At 47.8% G+C, this 20,309-nt stretch overlaps 1 protein-coding gene across 5 annotated transcripts in view; it reads right to left on the bottom strand.

Annotated features, from left to right (window-relative positions):
* Positions 1–20,309, bottom strand: part of ADAP2 (ArfGAP with dual PH domains 2) — a 41,420-nt gene that overhangs the window by 6,216 nt on the left and 14,895 nt on the right. For 4 of the 5 annotated variants that reach the window (XM_081579723.1, XM_081579719.1, XM_081579720.1 and 1 more), the window contains 5 exons: positions 17,394–17,473; positions 16,041–16,153; positions 8,707–8,853; positions 4,120–4,203; positions 1,010–1,072 (listed from right to left, as the gene is read on the bottom strand). In XM_081579723.1, the coding sequence (XP_081435849.1) occupies positions 1,010–1,072; positions 4,120–4,203; positions 8,707–8,853; positions 16,041–16,153; positions 17,394–17,473 (487 nt within the window). Of the gene's footprint in view, positions 1–1,009; positions 1,073–4,119; positions 4,204–8,706; positions 8,854–16,040; positions 16,154–16,268; positions 16,275–17,393; positions 17,474–20,309 lie in introns of all 5 variants that reach the window. The other variant, XM_081579721.1, reaches the window with a different exon arrangement.

The raw sequence follows: 20,309 nt of genomic DNA, 5'->3' as shown, positions 1-20,309 counted from the left end.
GTCAGGGAAAGGAAAGTCCCCCTAAGAGCCACAGGGGCGGTGCCACCAGCTGGTGAAGGACGAAAACTTGCAACCCTTTACCCAGCAGTCTGAGGCTTTCTTTACCCTGACTGCCTAACACCTTTCACTGTCATCCTAACAAACATCGCATCAGTGTATTACACCTTAAAAAAAAACAGCATTGGAAAGCCATTGCTTTGGGTTTTTTCTTTTTTTTTTAGGGAGTTCCTTTGCTTTTCTTTGGGAGAAGGAAATGACACCCCACTCCAGTATTCTTGCCTGGGAAATCCCATGGACAGAGGAGCCTGGCAGGCTACAGTCCATGGTGTCGCAAAGAGTCAGACACGACTGAGCACACACACATCTGCTTGCTTCTTCCTTCTTCCTTCTCCTCTTCCTTCTTCCTTCTCCTCTTCCCTTCCCTGCTTCCCTGCCCCCCCACCCCTCAGCACAACCCCTCACCATCTCCATCTTCTGGCTTGGAGCCTCACCCCACCAGCATCCAGGCTGGGTCTGAGATGTCCTGGGGCGGCAGGAGCCTCACTGGCGCCCAAGCATAGGTACCGAGGTGAGTTCTCTCAGACCAATCACTAGTCCTGTCTCACTTGAACAGTCCTGGTAGGGCCCCAGCACGGAGCACACAAGTGTTCAAGAGCTGCCCCTCAAAGGAGCTGTGCTTGTCAGCTGTGCTTTCCCTTGTCAGCTGTGCTTTCCCAAGAACAGGGTCAGTTAGGTGGTGTAAAGATGAGAGCCACTGACAGTGATGCTGATCAAGAAGGAGGATGCCCAGTTGCAAGGAGAAGTACCTGCAGTGAGGCTGGACCACCCTCCAGCCACCCCGTCTCCACTTGGTCCTTCACCCCTGGAACTCACAAAAATCCATTTACTTCCACTTCCTCCCTCCTCCCTGCCCCCGGTTCCCCATTTTCCCACCTCCCCACTTTGGCTCCACTGCCCACTGGGACTCAGGCCATGAAAGTACCCCCCCCCCCAGGAACATGGGATGTACCTTCGGACCAGTCTTTTCCATGAAGCCTTGTTTGAGATAGTTCCTGGTGATGAGGGGCACGAGCTAGGGAAGAGAGACACACACTGACCCCCTGCCTCCCAGCCCAGGAGGCCGAGCTTCCCCAGCAAACTTGGCTCCCCGACAAAGGGGGAAGTTTGGAATGGGGAAGGATGTGTGCACATGGTTATATTTGGTATGGATGCAACACTAACATTTCGACAGCCTGACAACAGCACCCCAGAGGTCTGCAGAGTTAACCAGCACAGCTGAGTCTTGGTATAAAGACTTAGTTTAAGGGTTCCTTCAGCAATTCCAGGAGGAGGACACAGGTCAGGCTCTGAGGAGACATTCCTGGTATCAGGGTGGGTATCCACTGTGGGTCATTGGTTGGATGGCATCACTGACTTGATGGACATGAGTTTGAGCAAGCTCTGGGAGTAGGTGATGAACAGGGAAACCTGATGTGCTGCAGTTCATGGGGTCGCAAAGAGTTGGACACTACTAAGCGACTGAACTGACTGATTGACTGCGTGTCAGGCTCTGCATGTAATTCTCAACCACCCTGTGAGGTGGATGTTATCATTTTCATGGTCTCTATGAAGAAACAAGACCTCAGAAAAGTTACCGAGGATTTTCCCAAAACCATGTGACCGGTAGGATGAAGAACTTTCACCACCTAGAGCCGACAGACACCAGCCAGACCCTAGTGGTACCTCTACTGCTACTTTATGATGCTCAAGTATAAATATGCCAGAACCTTCTGATCAGACCCTTGGCCAAGACCTGGTCATTGGTGGGGATTCTGAGCCAGGGCCATAGGAGGCGATGGCAGGATGGATTAAGTAGAGAAAGCTCTGGACTAGGAGTCAGAAGACTTGAGTTCTAGTTCCAGGCCTGACCTCAACCAGCTGTGTTACCTTGGTAAGACCTTATGCCTCTCTGAGCCTATTTCCTTCTGTGTAATAAGGACACCGCATTATGTGATCTGCAAGACCATCCTACGAAGCTTCCAGGGATTGACGCTGGTCTCTTGTGCTCCAGGGTGTCAAACTGGCAAGTCTAGGGCTTCAGATGAGAACAGAGCCTGGGTTGAGAGCAGGGGCAAAGGGGATGTAAGGTTTGGGAGTAGGACCGGGAAGTCTGAAGGGAGAAAGTTGTGAGCGAGAAACCAAAAATATAAAGGACACCACTCCCCTTTCCCTAAAATGCATTCTGTAGGCTTTAATTCCTTCATTTGGAGCAAAGACAAGTCCTAATCGCTCAGTCATCTGAACTGAAGCCAGGGCAGGGTGAATCTAGGCCTTGAGAAGGAGAAAGAGCCTGGGGATGGGGTACTATGCACTGCACCTTAGATGCCTTGGGTCACTGGACACATGTAGCCCTGGAGGCAAGGACTGTCCCAGTGGTGACAGATGAGTAAACTGGGGCTCGAAGAGGCGAGGCCACTTGCCCTACGTAATACATCAGCTTCCCTGCCTTCGGGTCCATGCGTTTCTTTTTACAGGACCACAGTCCCACTGGGGTCCCCCAGGTTTCTGGCATTGGATTCCTGAGCTCGAGCCAGACTTGGGTGGTTGCTCAGAACCTCACACCTTATGTAGACATGGGGGGAGGAAAGATGGGGAGAGAGGCAGGCGAGGAGGAAACTAGGGGTGGATAAAGGGTAACAATAGTAGATGAGGGAGGAAGAGGACATTGAGGATGTTGACCAAAGCCCAGTTTCCCCCACATGGGTCAGCCGAGTTGGAGAGCTGCCCAGACAATGAGGCGGGGCGTCTGCAATTTGTCCTCCAGTCTCTCCAGGCAGCAGTCAGCACCCCCAGCACCACACCCATGCAAGTGGGCATTCACCCATTATGGGTGCTGACTCTGCAGACTGGGAGGGCCCTGAGCCAGGCCTGGCTGGAGGAACTCTTAGAGACCTGCCGTCTCAGTGCATCCCTAGGTCTGGAGTGGACCCCCATCCCGGACACTTCGCTCCCTGCAAACTGGGAAATTAAGGAGCACTTAGGCCTTCAAGAAGGTCTAACAGTTGGGAATAAGAAAGTCCCAGGAATGGGACTTCCCTGGCAGTCCAGTGGTTAAGACTCTGTACTTCTACTGCAGGGGGCACAGGTCCCATCCCTGATCAGGGAAATAATACCCCACATGCTGTGTGGTATGGCCAAAAAAAAAATAGTCACAAGATTAACATGGTCTTTCCAGCCCCTATCTCTTACAAAATCCTTCCAGAGCAGGCCTAACATAGACTAGAGTACAGCACCTCAGAGTTAGAAGAGACCCTGATGACCCAGACCAAGCGCCATCTTACAGATGTGGGAACAGATGCTCAGAGAGGCAGCTGCACCTGCAGTGCTCACACAGCAAGTCAGCAGCAGAGCATCCACAAGGGCCCAGGCCTCCCGGCTCACACCCTCTGGCCCACACTATACAGCTTCCCCAGCCAAGCCTGAGGGATGTACATGGATGCCCCAGATATCTGAAGACAACTGAAATGAAGTTCTCAGGCTCACTGTCACCTTGGCCATGAAAGGCAGACTCTTCCTGTTAGAATGATAAAGGGAAAGATCCCACTGCCTTCCTTACAGTAGACTAGGAAAGGGCAAAGTGGGGGGTGTTCAAGTGGGAAGAACACCTTCGGTTATGCACTTGACCTCCCTGGGACTCAGTTTCTAATCACTGGAATGGGAATAATCACCTCACCTAACTGCTGGCTGCAAAGGACGATTAGATAAAAGGGACAACAAGATAAAGCAGGTTCAGAAGCACGTTGCAAGCAGTCTGTGAGGGGCCATTTGTGCATTTCAGTGGGAGAAGAAGTCAGAAAGAGATGCCCAAATCCTGAGCCTTTTGACACTGTGAGTGACAGAGCCCAAAGGGGAGAGTCTGATCTGCTTTTTGGAGACTGCCTTGCCAATGGTGAGGCCATAACCCCTAGCCTCCCCAGGAGAAAGCTTTTGGTTTCCCACTGAGGTCCCCAACCCCAAGGCTCAAGGTCTTTCCTGCAGTCAAACTGAGTCTGGCCTCTGCATGTCTTTGAGGTCAGCCAACCAGGAGCACAGGAGGTGGCAGACAGGAGCCATGGAAGTTGGGGTCTGCATTTAGCTCACCTCAGACTCTGGGAGCTCAGGAAAGGCCATTTTTAGGTATTGGAGACGGGCTGCACGGAGGGCATTGAACCAGTCCACTATCTCCTGCAGAGAGACATGCAAAGGACAGACAGACAGTCAATGAGACTGAGTGTGGGTTGGGGGCCGGGGGTGGGGTTGGGGGGTGGCGGGCAGCTGAGCCTGGTATCAGGCAGCCAGCTGGATCTTCAGGTTTGGGCACATGTACACCCCCCAGTCCTATTCAGGCTGATCCCAGGCACCTGGGAGGATGGTGCCAGAGCCCAGGGCGTCACCAGAGCAAGTGGGAAACAGATCCCCAGGGCCATGGGAAAGGACCAAGGCCAACCACACAGGAGTTATGCAGTGGCCCAGCACAGTGCTTGGCACTATCTACTGTGTGTATGCATCACCTGAGGATCTCGTTAAAATGCGGATTTGAATTCAGTGGGTTTGGGGTGGGGCCTGAGATTCTGCATTCCTAACAAGTTCACAGATGATGAGTTGCTGGTCATTGAGAGACACGTTGAGGAGCAGGGGTCCTCAGATGTCAAAGATCGGCTTTCAGGTGGGGGCAGGTGCACCTGGGGATGCTCCATCAATGCAGATGCTTATCACCTGGAGTGCAACTTAGGCTGAAGCTGGGGTGGACCTCCCGTGTCCCTCTGGGAAAGCACCTCCCTCAGCAGTGTCCACCATCGTCTCTCACCTGCTGAACCCCCTATTCCAGCTGGTTCTGCCTCTGCTCTGCCGCTCTTCATTCAGTCCTTACGGCAGCCAGAGTGATTTTCAAATCGCAAATCTAATTGAGTCTAGCTTACAGTCCTCTCCACTACCCTCAGGGAAAGAGTTTAAAGTTCTTTAGTACCACTTACTTTGCCCTCTGGACTTCCCTGACAGCTCAGACAGTAAAGAATCTGCATTCCATGCGGGAGACCCAGATTTGATCCCTGGGTGGGGAAGATCCCCTGGAGAAGAAAATGGCAACCCACTGCAGTCTTCTTGCCTGGAGAATTCCACAGACAGAGGAGCCTAATGGGCTACAGTCTGTGGGGTCACAAAGAGTTGGACAGGACAGAGCAACTAACACTGTCACTTTCACTTTGCTCTCCGAGCTCTTTCCACACAAAATCATTTGCTGTCGCTGCCCCCATGTTCTTCCCTTCTCCTGGAACACTCTGCCTCACCCACCTCTCTGCCCTCACCCTTGATACACCTTTTATCTAGAGCATTCTATTCATCCTGAGAGTGAGTTTAGATGGAATAGGTTTTTGCTCCACCCAAACCCTGATTCTATGAAAAATGCCCCACCAACGCTCAGCCACACACCACCCATCCACAGTTGCAGTCATACTTGCTGCTAAGATCCTACCCACTCTTGGCCACAGAAACTGGATGAGGGCTGGACCAATACAGAGGCTGAATGGGGCTTATCAGATTCTATCTCACAGGAGTATGGAACTGAGGAGAGGAAAGACCTGTTCAAATAGCTGCTGTACTGCACTTAGATGTAATACCGTGATTGAGAAATTCATTTGAAGTTGGTTTCAAAGGTATGAAACATCAGTACCTTTTCTCTCTTTTAGGTCAAGCTTTGCTGCTTCGGTATTCCTGAGTTCTAAACTCTCTTGTCCGGGTCATTAAGAACCTTCTAGGGTTTCAGGCACTAAGGGAAGGGGATCATCCCCACGGGAGACCCACCTAGGCCTTCACTTTGGAAGGACTCTTCCTGTCACAAATCCAGCCTGCACATAGGTTTGTTTGTCCTGAAGTTTCACCTGTTTCAGTTCTCTATACACGTGTTCCTGTTTGCCACAGACTTAAGACTGTCCACTTTACTTTTAATTTGCCCATCTGGCTCCTGCAGGCGTGAGTTTGTAGCCCCCCATTTATGCCCATCTAAGAGAGAAGCTGGGGCATCACCAGGGAGAGGAGACTGGCCAGAACCAGGTTGTCAGATGCTCTACAGCTGGGCTAGTGGGAGGGAGTCAAGTACCATAAGTGTCTGAGATCATGGGCACCTCAGCAAAAGTCCTTTAGCAGTGATGGGCATGGAGAGGTAGCCACTGTATCCAGTCAGTCTGGACGTGGGGCTACAGCAGTGAGCCCACCATGGACTGAGAGCCAGGGATCTCCTCCATATCTCCTGGACTGCACCATTCCCAAGATTCTAGTAAAGCCAATGGAGGGAGCCGAGAAAAATGAGTGGCACTAGATTTCTTGGCAGTTTGGGGAATGAGATCCTTGCATTTAGAGAAACAAAGAAGTGAGATGTTACTTGCGCTCCTGGTTTTATAGAACAATGTGTTCCTGTTAAGACTGTCTTCTCTCTCTCACCAACATACACAGAATCACACACACCACAGTTCCTAATTCTAATCTCTCAGGTGGCCCAACCATGCTTCTGTCCCTTGAAATAAATACCCCTGTTTCTTTTCCACTTATGACCCTTTTAAGCTGGTTTGAGCGTTCTCCTTCTCAGCATATTCACACAATTTTTAAGTAGAACCTCCTTCTCTGGAAAGTCTTTTAGATTGCCCCCTCCCACCCCAGCACCCCCCTCCCCCAGACTAGGCCACTTATATGTCTCCTGTTTGTCTCTAGCACGGCCTCCACTGGCATCATCACACAGTATCTTCAGTGCCTATTTCCCCATCTGTCTCTCTCCCAAGACTATGAGATCCTAGAAGCCCACTCATGGCTCTGCCTCATTCACTACACACCCCAGTGCTGTGCACGTTGCAGGGAGGGGCACTGTAAGGATTTACTGAAAGAGTGAAGTCCTGAATGCAGAAATGATCAGAAACGGCTCTCAAGAGCTTGTCTTGCGCTGCTGCCACAATCATGAACAAATAACAACAGTGACAACTAATGTTTATAATGCACTTCACAGTAATGAGATGCATTCACATTCGTGGTTCATGGTCTCTCAATCCTCAAGACCCCTCTTGGAAGTGGGTGTTATCAAGCATACACAAGCAGACTTAGGAGGGTAAGGGACCTGCCCTAGTAACACACCTGGGAGTGGCAGAAGCAGGGTCTCAACTTCTGACTCCAAATCCCAGCTCTTCAGACCACGCCGGGAAGTCAGCCCAGACTGTGGAGAGAGCATGAAGCCTGCTGGGAGGACGATCCACAGTCAGTATCCCAGTGCTGGGGCCTCTTGGGAAGATCCAGTCCCTGTATCTAGTTTCTGACTCCTGCTATCAAGGGTCTTCCCTCCAGCAGAGGCACATGGGGTGGTAAGACAGGTGCAGGGTTCAGGAACCATCGGCCACATGACTCTGAGCAAATTACTTAACATGCCCATGCCTCAGTGTGTGCATGCTAAGTCGCTTCAGTCATGTGCGACCCTTTGAGACCCTATGGACCATAACCCGCCAGGTTCCTCTGTCCATGGGATTCTCCAGGCAAGAATACTGGAGTGTGTTGCCATGGCTTCCTCCAGGGGATTTTCTTGACCCAAAGATTGAACCTTCATATCCTGCGACTCCTGCATTGCAGGTGGATTCTTTATCACTGAGCCACCAGGGAAGTCCCATGCCTCAATAACATGGGGATAAAACATTTCCAGGGTTGTTTTGAAGATTAAGAACTGATGTACAGGATTTCCCTGGCAGTCCAGTGATTAAGAGTCCACGCTTCCAATGGTTCCATCTTTGGTCAGGGAATGAAGATCCCCCATGCCGCAAGGCGCAGCCAAATTAATTAATTAATTATTTTTTAAAAAAGAAAAGCAATGATGTGTAGTGATCATCAAGAAAAGTGCCCAGCACAGAATTAATAGCAACTCACAAAACGTCAGGCCCCACCTTTGCACCTCCTCACTTCCACTTGGCATCTCTGACCCTTGCCCAGTCACATGACCCTGCCATTTAGAGCCAGCTTTTGTCTTTGCAGGTGTACTATTGGCCTGCTCTTCTCTGATGGAGCTGACTTCCTGGACCTTTGAGTAGTGCTTCTCAAACTTCAGTGTGCCTGAGTATCACCTAGGGATCCTGTGAAAATGCAGTTTCTAACTCAGCAGGTCCAGGGTGGGCCTGAGACACTAGTTCTAACAAGCTCCCAGGTGATGCTCGTGCAGCTGGTGAAGGGAGCCGCACACTGAGAAGGGAGGCTGTGGGAGGCACTGCTGTTTGAGTTTCGAGTCATCCCTCCTGTCATATTTGGAATCTCTGGCTGCACCTGATTTGCCACCTCTGGGCATAGTGCCACCTGCTAACCGGATGCCCCTTGGTGGCTGTGCACCATCCAGACACACCCTGGTCCCTGCCAGGTTCTTCTCCCATATCTGGCTCTGCCTTAACTTCTACTCTGTCTCCGACAAAGAAGTGACAACAGGGACTTCCCTGATGGTTTGGTGGTTAGGACTCGGTGCTTTCATTTCCGTGGGCCTGGGTTTGATCCCTGGTTGGGGAACTAAGGTCCCACAAGCCACGCAGTGTGGCCCAAAACAGAAAGTGACAACAGATTAACGCCAACAGCAGCAGCGAATCTCAAGAGGCTGCTGCACCAGGGAGTCGGTGAGCTGGGCCTCCGAGGTTCAGGGCTACTGAGCTGGAGGCTGGTGGGGCAACGCCATCCTCTCACCTTCCCATTCTCGTGGTACACAAACAGGTTCCGAACGTGGCCGTCTCTCCGGTAGGTGATCTGCAGCCCGTGGGGGTTCCCAATCTTCTCTGTCTGGAAGGTGGCATTCAAGTCCTTGATGCTGATGACAGCTTTGGGGTCTTTACCCTAAAAGAGAGGAATCGGATACTCAGGATGCCTACAGTCAGCAGAGTGACTTCTCATCACCTTCTCCAGAGAGCTTTAAGGCAAACATGACCAATTCGGAACTCTGCATGTGTTTTTAATGTTCTTGCTCTAATATCAAGATCCACAGATAATCTACCACTCTCTGTATCCAGCCATCCCACCAATCCTGCTTAATCAGTTGGCTTCTCTGAGCTGGAAGTGGGTTGGAAAGACCATAACTTAGAACTTTTCAAGCATTTTAGCCATAGAACTTTTTCTAAAATAAATCATTAGGATTTTCCTTAGTGATCCCGTGGTTAGGACTCCACGCTTCCACTGTAGGGGGCACGGGTTCAGTTCCTGGTCAGGGAACTAAGATCCTTCATGCTGTGCAACCGAAAAAAAAAAAAAAAAGAATTTGTAATGAATATCCATGGAAGCCAATCAAATGAAACAGGTAAACAAATAAAAGCAGGGGTGGGGGCCTCAGAACATGCCTTCCCACACTCTACTCTGTTCTCAGGGTCTGAACACAGTTTGAGCACTCTCTGATGCTAAGAAGGCAAAGGGAAAACAAATGCTTCCTTTCATAACTGATGAGAGGAAGAAAAATGATACCAACAATCTAGTCTCATAGTAGCGGTAGCTGTAGTCACATGTAGATATTAAAATTAAAATGAATTAAAATTAGGACTTCAGGGACTTCCCTGGTGGTCCAGTGGCTAAGACTGTGCTTCCAATGCAAGGGGCCCAGGTTCAACCCCTGATCAGGGATCTAGATCCCACAACTACACGAAGTTCTTGCACGCCACAACGAAGACCAAAGATCCCGAGTGCTGCAACTAAGACCCATCACAACCAAATAAATAAATTTTTTTTTTTGAGAGACTTTAGTTCCTTGGCACACATAGTCCCACTTCAGTACTCAGTGGCCATCTGTGGCTAGTGGTTAGGGTGTTGGACAGATGCAGACATAGAACATTTCCATCACTGACAAAAGTTCTAATGCAATCTTCTTTAGAGGGAAATTTGATCTTATTTATTATAACATTGACTGTTTTGCTCTGACCCACAATTTCACATCTCAGAATCTATCTGAGAAAGCAACTGCATTACTATGCAAATACATATGTCAAAAGATGTTTTACTACCATGTTGCTTATATTAGTTAAAAAAAAATATTTAAATGTCCATCAATGATAATGGGTTAAACAAATAAATAAATCATGGAACATCCACACAACAAAATATCACAGAATTGTTTAAGGAAAATTTAAATCAATATTACTAATATGAAAAAATATCCATGATATCCACGTGCAAGAAATACCAAGTACTAGGACAGGATATATAGGAGGAACCTATTAACGCAAAAATTGTACACACATATATATGCATATGCTACCTGCATATAGTGTATATATGATGTACATAAACTATATGTATATATGTTTATTTGCACATACATAAGAAGTATGGACAGATTCAGGCCAACACTCTTCATAATGGCTTTCTTGAAAGATTACTAGAAGACTTTCCTTTTAAAATATTTACTACGAAAAATACTAAAAATACAAAAAAAGTATATTTTGACAATATTGTTCCTTAAAAGGAAATTTATTTTAAAAATATGACATTACTGCTGCTGCTGCTGCTAAGTTGCTTCAGTCGTGTCCGACTCTGTGCGACCCCATAGTCGGCAGCCCACCAGGCTCCGCCGTCCCTGGGATTCTCCAGGCAAGAATATTGGAGTGGGTTGCCATTTCCTTCTCCAGTGCATGAAAGGGAAAAGTGAAAGTGAAGTCGCTCAGTCGTGTCCGACTCTTAGCGACCCCGTGGACTGTAGCCTACCAGGCTCCTCCATCCATGGGACCCTCCAGGCAAGAGTACTGGAGTGGGGTGCCATTGCCTTCTCTGTATGACATTACTAATAAAGTCAAAATCCGTTTAATTACTACTTACCTTGTCCCTTCCCCTCCTCCATTCCCCACAGTCAATCACTGTCATGAGTTTGATGTTCATCTTTCTAGCTCACTTTTTATACTTTTATACACACATACACATGCCTATGAAGATACATGTGTTGTGTGGCTTTAATTTACATAAATGGTATCATATAATATAGACCAGTCTACATCTTACTTTTGTCACTCAACCTTGTAGTTTTTAGTTCTATCCATGTTGAAATAAATCCATCTACTCAGCTCTTGTAAATGACTACCAAAAGTTATCCATTTATTTTCCTGGTGACAAATATTGAGATCGTTTCTAATTTTTTGCTGCAGTCAGCTTGTGTCCCTGGTATACATCTGTGAGGGTATCTCTAGGTCCTTAGGAATGGAATTGCTAGCTCATAAGTGTGTACATCTTTGCCTCACTGAAAACTGCCTAATTATTTCACTACTAGCTCTCCACAGTGGTTGCACCAATATTTACTTCCAACAATAACACAGAAGAGTTTTCCTTTCTCCATATCCTCACCAACACTTGATGCTGCCAGTTTTTTAACATTTTGCCAACACGACAAGTTTGAATGGACTCTCAATTTGTTGTTAATTTTCACTTATTCAACTTAATGAGGTATAATTTATAAGCAATAAATGGAACTCATTTTAAGAGTACAGTTTTTTGACAAGCGTATATACTCGCATAACCACCACCACAATCAAGATATACAACATCAGGGACTTCCCTGGTGGTCCAGTGATTAAGAATCCCCCTTGCAATGCAGGGGATGAAGGCTCAGTCCCTGGTCAGGGAACTAAGATCCTACATGCCACAGAGCAACTAAGTCCACGAGCCACAACTACTGAGCTGGTGTGCTCTACAGCCCATGCTCCACAACAAGAGATGCCACCAGAGTGAGAAGCCCATGTAGCACTAGAGAGTAACTCCTGCTCGCCACAACTAGAGAAAGCTTGAGTGCAGCAATGAAGACCCAGCACAGCCAAAAATAAGGAATAAATAAATACTAAAAAAAAAAAAAAGAGGCGCAATCTCTATCCCCTCCCCAAGGACTGATGTTGAAGGTGAAACTCTAATACTTTGGCCACCTGATGAGAAGAAGTGACTCATTGGAAAAGACCCTGATGCTGGGAAAGATTGAGAGCGGGAGGAGAAAGGGATGACAGAGGATGAGATGGTTGGATGGCATCACCGACTCAACAGACATGAGCTTGAACAAACTCCAGGAGATAGTGAAAGACAAAGAAGCCTGGCATGCTGCAGTTCATGGGGTCGCAAAGAGTTGGACACGACTGAGTGACTGAATTGAACTGAACTGAATTGGTTTTGGTTGCATGACTTGAACTGACTAATAGCAGGCAGTTCCTGGCTGAAGCTTTGAGAGGCCTGGCAACATCCTCGTTTGCTTGGGGGAAGTCGGCTGCCATGCTGTAACAAAGCTTGAGCTGGAATCCTGAATGAGGAACATTCACAAAGAGAAAATCCACAAGGAAGAAAACCACGAGACACGTGAGTGAAGGCTTTCTGGGTCTCCTAGCCCAGCCCAGGAAAATGTAGCAGAGGGAATGAGCCAGCTGAAATCACAGGGAGTACCCTGCAGCAGTCACCACCTGCTCAAATTCCTGACCCCAGAGGATCATGAGACACAGTCAATTGCTATTTCAAGCCACTACGTTTTAGGGTGGTGTGTCACTCAGCAACAAATACCTAAAATACTCAGTCCTCAGACATTTTTTCTCATCCACCCCCATCCCCCACCTTGGTGATTCCAACCAGTCCTGTTGCTCAACCAGTTTGCACGCTGTTGACTTCAGCTCAAAACTTTCCCCAAACCTCTAGACTCAGAACTTCTGAGAACGTCTTCTTCAGTCTCTATGTGGATGACTAATAAACATCTCAAATGGAAAAGGACTCATGATCATCCCCTTAGGGTGCTAAATCTTTGCCATCTCAGCAAATGACAAACTAACCTCATAGTTGCATAAGGCAACAAGTCCGGGATGCATTCTTTTTTTTGCTCTGCTGGCTCTTCGTTGCTGCCCCTGGGCTTTCTCTAGCTGCGGCGAGAGGAGGCTACTCTCTCTTTAGGTGCACGGGCTTCTCACTGCAGTGTCTTCTCTTGTTGTGGCTCACGGGCTCCAGAGCACTTGGCTCAGTAGCTGTGGCACACAGGCTTAGTTCTTCACAGTACATGGAATATTCCTGGAGCAGAGATCGAACTTGTGTCTTCTGCACTGGCGTGTGGATTCTTAACCATTGGACCACCAGGGAAGTCCTGTGGATCATTCTTGATCCCTCTGACTTTCACACCCCATGTCCAATCCTTCGGGAGATCTCACTGGCTCTATTTTCAAAATGCATGCAGACCACTTTTAACCATCTCCAATACCATTATCCTGATCTAATCCATTACTCCTCACTTGGATTATTGTAGTAGCTTCCTACCTGGTTTCTCTGCTTCTCCTCTTGCCTCCTCCTGCCCCACTCTTGCCCAAGAAGCATCCAGAGTGCCTCTTTTTAAAAGTTTTAGTCAAAGATTATCACTTTTCTGCTCAAAACCCTCCTGCGTGCATGCTAAGTCACTTCAGTCGTGTCTGATTCTTTGTGATGCTATGGATCATAGCCCACCAGCCTCCAAAGTCCACGGGATTCTCCAATCAAGAACGCTGGAGTGGGTTGCCATGCCCTCCTGCAGGGGATCTTCCTGACCCAGGGATCAAACTTGGGTCTCTTATACCTCCTGCATTAGCAGGCAGGTTCTTTATCACTAGTGCCACCTGAGAAGCCCCAAAACCCTTGTTTGTCTTCCCAATAGCAGAGTAAAATCCAAACACAGAATTTTTTTGCAAAAATATTCTGGTGATAAACCATAATGAAAAAGAATATTAAGAAATAAGAATGTAAGTTTTTTTAAAAAAATCACATATCCAATAAGGGCCTTGTATATAGACTATATAAAGAACTATTACAGCTCAAAAAAAAAAATAACATAATCAATATATGAGAAAGGGCTCTGAATAAACATTTCTACAAAGAAGATGTGCAACTGGCCAGTAAGTATATGAGAAGACACACAACATCACTAGCCATTGAGGAAGTGCAAATCGAAATCACAAAGAGATATTATCTTGTACCCATTAAGATGGCTATGATCAAAAAGACAGATAATAACAAACATTGGTGAGGAGTTGGAGAACCCTCATACATTGCTGGTGGAAATGTAAAATGGTGCAGCTACTTTGGAAAAATTCCTCAAAAAATTTAACGTAGAGTTACCACATGACTCAGCAGTTCCATTCCTAGGTAGAATTACCCAAGAAAATAGGAAACGTAGATTCACATAAAACCTTGTACATGAATGTTCATAGCAGCATTATTCATACTAGCCAAAAAGTAGAAACAACTCAACTGTCCATCAGCTGATGAATAAATAAGTGAAATGTGGTACATCTACACAGTGGAATACTACTTGGCAATTAAAAGAAATGAAGTACTGATACGTGCTACAACATGAATGAACCTTAAAAACCTAATGCTAAATGAAGGGAGTCTGCTATAAAAGACCACATATTGTATGATTCCATTTGGATGAAATGTCAAGAATAGGCAAATCTGACAGTAGATTAGTGGTTGCCTAGGGCAAGGGGAGGGCTTCCCTGGTGATTCAGCGGTAAAGAATCCACTTGCCAAGCAGCAGACACGGTTTCCACCCATGAGTCGGGAAGATCTGGAGTAGGAAATGGCAACCCCCTGGGAAATCCCCTGGACAGAGGAGCCTGGCGGGCTATAGTCCATGGAGTTGCAAAGAGTCAAACACGACTGAGCGACTAAACAATAACAGGGCTGGGGGAGGCTAGTAGAGTGGAGAACTAGAGCTCACACATATGGGTTTTCTTTTTAGGGTAATGAAAATGTTCTAAAATTGACTGTGGTGAAAGTTGCACAACTTCACGAATATACTAAAAGCTATTAATTATATACTTTAAATAGGTGAATCCTTTGGTATGTGAATTTACATTTCAATAAAGCTGTTTACAAAAAAAACAAACCCAGCTTCCTATGGTCTTCAAAGCCTTCCACTATGTGAGCTCATCTCTCTCCATTATTTTTTTTGCTCACTCTGTACCAGGCACTCTGGCCTCCTTCATGCCCTATAGACTCACCAAATACACTCCCAGCTCAAGCCACAGCTCACGGTTGGGCAGTTTGTGCAATGAACAAAAAGCTCCTGGCTGAAGGGATGAGGGAGAACTGGCATCTAGGCTTCTGCTTGCCTAGACTGGGACCAGGGATGCACCCTCTCAGAGGGGTCTTCTTTTCTAATCAGCACACATGACCATGCTCCTGCACATACTGTTCTCTCTGCTTCTTCTACCCACCCCCCCCCTACATGTCCACATAACTTATTCATGTTTATTCTGTTCTGTTCTCAAAGGTCATCAGAGAGGCCTCCTCTGACCACCTCCCCATGCCCCATACTTATATCATGCTCTAACCCTTCACCCTCTTTTATTTTACTTCATAGAACTTATTGCCATTGGATAGGTAACATATATTTTGGTTATTACCTCTCTCTATCCACTAGAATGGAAGCCCCAAGAGATCAGAACCTTCGTTTAGCTCACTGCTGTATCTTCAGTGCTTGGAATAAGGTCGAGCATAGTAGGTGCTCAATAAATATATATTTTTTGGCTGCGATGGGTTTTCACTGCTGCGTGAAGGCTTATTCTAGTTGCAGTGATCGGGGGCTACTCTGTAGTTGCAGTGTTCAGGTTTCTTATTGCGGTGGCTTCTCTTGTTGCAGAGCACAGGTTCTAGGGCACACAGGCTTCAGGAGTTGTGGCACGGAGGCTTAGTTGCCCTGCGGCGTGTGGGATCTTCCTGGACCAGGGATCAAACCCGTGTCCCCTGCATTGGCAGGCAGATTCTTAACCCCTGGACCACCAAGGAAGCCCAATAAATATTTCTTGAGTGAATGAATAAATGAAGTAAAGTCAAGTGATCATCAAAAGCTTAATCATGGACCAACCTAAGCCCATTCAAGGTGAAGAGAAGGCGAGGTTTTCAGTGGACTGGATGGATTGCATAATGAGGAAAAGTAGCAGCATGTGGTACCTAAGTCTCAGTGACTGAGCTCATCTGCAAGACCAGGCACCGTTGATCAAAACATAGACCGGAGAGGGGTGAGTGCCCTCACTTGGGCAGGAGTAAGAGAAGCTTACCTCTTCTTTAGTGTAGTACTTCAGGAGGCCTTCTCTTGCCAGGAGGACAAACCTCCTTTTCAGGAACTGTGCGTTGTCCCTTCCCCGCTTCCACAGGAACCCTTCTCGGTTACCTGCCACCAAAGACAAGAAAGAGTGAACCACCACAGCTCTAAGACCAACAGGCAACTCACCTGTCTATTGGTGACCCTGTACCGTGCCATCTCAGGGGTGGAATGGACCTCCCACCTGCTGCTGAAATGTCTCGGATCTGATTTAGCTATTTCAGCTGTAGAACGTGGGGTCCTCTCTGGGGAAACTTTGCAATCCTGTATGATTTCAGTTGGGGGTCCCCTCAACTTTCTTCCTTGGCTGTTTCCTAAGAAGACATAGTAAACCTTTAGGTGGGGACTTCCCTGGTGTCCAGTGGTTAAAAATCCACCTGCTAATGCAGGGGACATGGGTTTGATCTCTGGTCTGGAAAGATCCCACATGCTGCAGAGCAACTAAGCCCATGCGCCACAACTACTGAGCCCACGTGCCACAACTATTGAAGCCTGTGCGCCTAGAGCCTGTGCTCTGCAACGAGAAGACACCACAGTGAGAAGCCAATGCACTGCAACTAGAGAGTAGCCAGTGCAGCAACAAAGACCCAGCACAGGCAAATATAAATAAATAAATAAAATCAAAAATTAAAGGAACCCTCAAGTAGCCTAAGAACTGAGAAACTGGACCGATTTTGAAAGAGGCCCAACTTCATGTTGATATCAGCCAACTGAAAGTCTCCCAAGTACGGGAATGAGTGACCTCTGGGCCCCTGCTGGTGGATGAACACTCTGTGCTCCTGGCAGTTACGAGCATTCAGCACTGGCTGCCTCTGGTCCTCAAGTGGTTTTGTACATTTTGCTCTTTGGGACAGTGTCCATTTGGACTCACAGAAGAGGGGTAGAACCTGCCCAGGTCCAAGGCCACCGATGAGGTCATGCCCTGCACAAAAGCGGGAAGGGAGGCAAAATCCAGCCCATTCTCCTTCTCAAGGCTTGTGCCACACCAGGGGCTCCCTTAGCCAGAAGCAGTTTGTCTATTTCTACCTGGTCTGCCCAGGGGGTGAATCTTTTTGCAATTTATACTAAGACTCTATACACCCTGTGGTCCTGCAAGGACCTGAAACAAAGCTTCACGGCCAAGAAGACCATAAAACCCCACCAGCCAATGTGTTGCTATTTCAGAAGCAGAGGAACCCACACCTTGGTCTCTGGGGCCAGAGTGAGGGCGGCAGGTGTCTCTCTGCTGACCTTGTCCCTAATACTCAGGCACTTTGTTTTCTAGAATGCATCAGAATCAGCCCTCAAGAGATGATGAAAAGAACTTTACCTGGGGGTGAGATGGTTTTCCCATCGGCCATAAATTCCTGTCTCTCATACTTAGCTCGAATCCACTGTTCTTTTAAGACCCTAAAAAGAGAGAACCTTTAGTCAGCTGTGTCTGATGCATCCTCTTTTCATAGCAATTTTATGAGACCCTGTAGATGAGGATGGGAGCTTCACAGCAGTGCCTGGCTACCTGCCCAGGCTGGCCAAGGTTTCTCCACCTGCATACTATTAACTCTTGGGACCAGGTAATGCTTCATGGTGGGGGACTATCTCGTGCTTTGTAGGATGTTTAGCAGTATCTCAGACCTCCACCCTCTCGATACTAATAGCAACCCCTCTCAAGTTGTGATACTCCAAAATGTCTGCAGACAAGGCCAGTATCTCACCGGGGAGTAATATCTCCCTCCAGGGGGCTAAATTCAAACCACTATGCTATTCCAACCTCAGCCCCAATCCTCTAGGTCAATGAGACAGATGCCAGCTCCCCTGGACCGTCTACTCTGCCACATTGCACTGTGTGTTCATGAGTTTAAGCCAGGAGAGCCCATGAGCCTCTCCCCAAGGCCCACCCATGAGATCTGGGCATGCTACATTGGACAGAGCAGTGGTCTTGGGGTCTGACCATCTGGGACCTGGTCCCACTCTACCATTTATCCACTGTGTGACCAAGGGCAGTTACTTTACTCCTCTGAACTTGGGGAGTATTCCAGTAATATTATACTTACCTATCCCTTAGAGTTGTTGAGAGCTTTAAATGCGTATAGAGGGCCTAGAACTATGCTGAGCACATAGTAGGTGTTTGCTATTAGCCCAACCAGACATTGTCACCCATGACCCCTACAGAAAATCCACACACCTGAGAGGGACTTCATTCCAATTGTTTGGTTCCCTCTTGCCTTTCCCAGGCAAACGTTCCCAGGTCGATATGACCTCATCCCACGGCCACAGGGAATGACCTAGAACTGAGTACCTGACCCAAATCGGTCAACCAGAGCTTGGCCCCTGGCTGTGGGGACCAAAAGGAGCAAAACTGAGAGAGGTGGATTGGAAGCCCTTTATCCAGGGTTGAACCGGGAGCTGGAGCTGGGAACACGGACATGGTGTTGCTCCCAGCTACAGGAAGAAGCATATTAAAAAGCAGAGACATCAGTTTGCCAACAAAGTTCTATATAGCCAGAGCTATGGTTTTTCCAGTAGTCATGTATGGATGTGAGAACTGGACCATAAAGAAGGCTGAGCACAGAACAATTGATGCTTTCTATCTGTGGTGCTGGAGGAGACTCTTGAGAGTCCCTGGGATTGCAAGGAGATCAAACCAGTCAATCCTAAAGGAAATCAATCCTGAATATTAATTGGAAGGACTGATGCTGAAGCTTAAGTTCTGATACTTTGGCCACCTGATGCGAAGAGCTGACTCATTGGAAAAGACCCTAATGCTGGGAAAGATTGAGAGCGGGAGGAGAAGGGGGCGACAGAGGATGAGATGTTTGGATGGCATCACCGACTCAACAGACATGAGCTTGAACAAATTCCAGGAGATAGTGAAAGACAAAGAAGCCTGGCATGCTGCAGTCCACGGGGTCACAAAGAATCGGACACAACTGAGCAACTGAACGACAACAGGAAGAAAGCCTGGCTGAGAGAAAGAGGCAGGAATGGGAACCAGAGGGATTTCAGAGACTTGATAGTGCTGGAGCCTCCAGCCTGTCCTTTCTGAGGACACCTTCCTGGCTCCACCTCTGTTCTTCGTGCGGTCTGATCCAAACCCAGAAAATCACCTTGTGCGTAAGCTGGTTTCAACTGGGTTTCTGTTGTGTATAGTCAAAAGCCCTACTGAATGCACAATCCTCGCCTCCAGGACACAGAGGAACCCTGAATCACAGGATCACAACTGGGAGAGGGAATGGAGACCGAGATTCTGGAGGTGGAGAATTCAGGGGACTTTTAGAATTAGGGATGGAGGCCATTAGTATTCCACCAGAAGGGGTTGCAGTTCAGGGCTGTAGTGGGGTCATGACACATAGTGTCTGTGTAGCACTGGCAGAGAGCCTTGAGCTCAGCAGGTGCTCACCAAGTACCCGGTCCCTTCCCCTTGGAGCAAAGGGTTGGGTGGCAGTGGTGAGGCAAAAGGAGCCCTTTCACATTAAGCCTGGCACATCCTACAGCTGGGCCAGGCACCAGCCAGTATGCCAAAGTGGACGTAGAAATAGATTAAAACTGGCATGAAGGGGTTTCCCTGGTGGTCCAGTGGTGAAGAAGCTGCCTTGCAAGGCCAGAGACACCAGCAGGATTCTCCTCCTGGTCCAGGAGGATTCCACATGCTGAGGAGCAACTAAGCCTGAGTGCTCTAGGCCCCACACGCCACAGATCCTGAGCCTACCGTGCTGCAACTACTGAAGCCCACGCGCCTAGAGCCTGTGCTCCATGAGAAGAGAAGCCACCGCAATGAGAAGCCAGCGGATCTCAAGGAAGAGCAGCCTCTGCTTGCTGCAACTAGAGAAAGCCTGCACACAGCAACCAAGACCCACTACAGCCAAAAAAATAAAAATAAGTAAATAAATCCTAAAAAAAAAAAAAAAAAATGGCATGAGGGGTGTCTTGTGAGATGTTTTACCTAAGTTTTCTCCTTTAATCTCTACCATCATGCTACCATGTGGGCATCACTGTCTCCATTTCAGAGATGAGGCTGCCATGAGTTGGAGAGTTCTGCTCCCTTGTCTACCTTTTCACAGCTGAATAGTGACAGAGACAGAGAACCATACTGGGGTCTCCTGAGTGGAAAGCTGTGCCTGCTCTGCCACTCCCAGGTTGTTTAAATACTGGGAAATGACAGGACACTAGGTACAGTTGTATAGTTTGTGCACTGTCCAACAGCATTCTGCCATGGTTAGAGGACAATTGTGGCAGAAAGGAAGCC

Source organism: Giraffa tippelskirchi, chromosome 3 (assembly GCF_054371585.1).
Source record: "Giraffa tippelskirchi isolate mGirTip1 chromosome 3, T2T-mGirTip1v1.2.pri, whole genome shotgun sequence".
Classification (NCBI taxonomy): Eukaryota; Metazoa; Chordata; class Mammalia; order Artiodactyla; family Giraffidae; genus Giraffa; species Giraffa tippelskirchi.
This window is presented reverse-complemented; position numbering and strand designations above follow the sequence as displayed.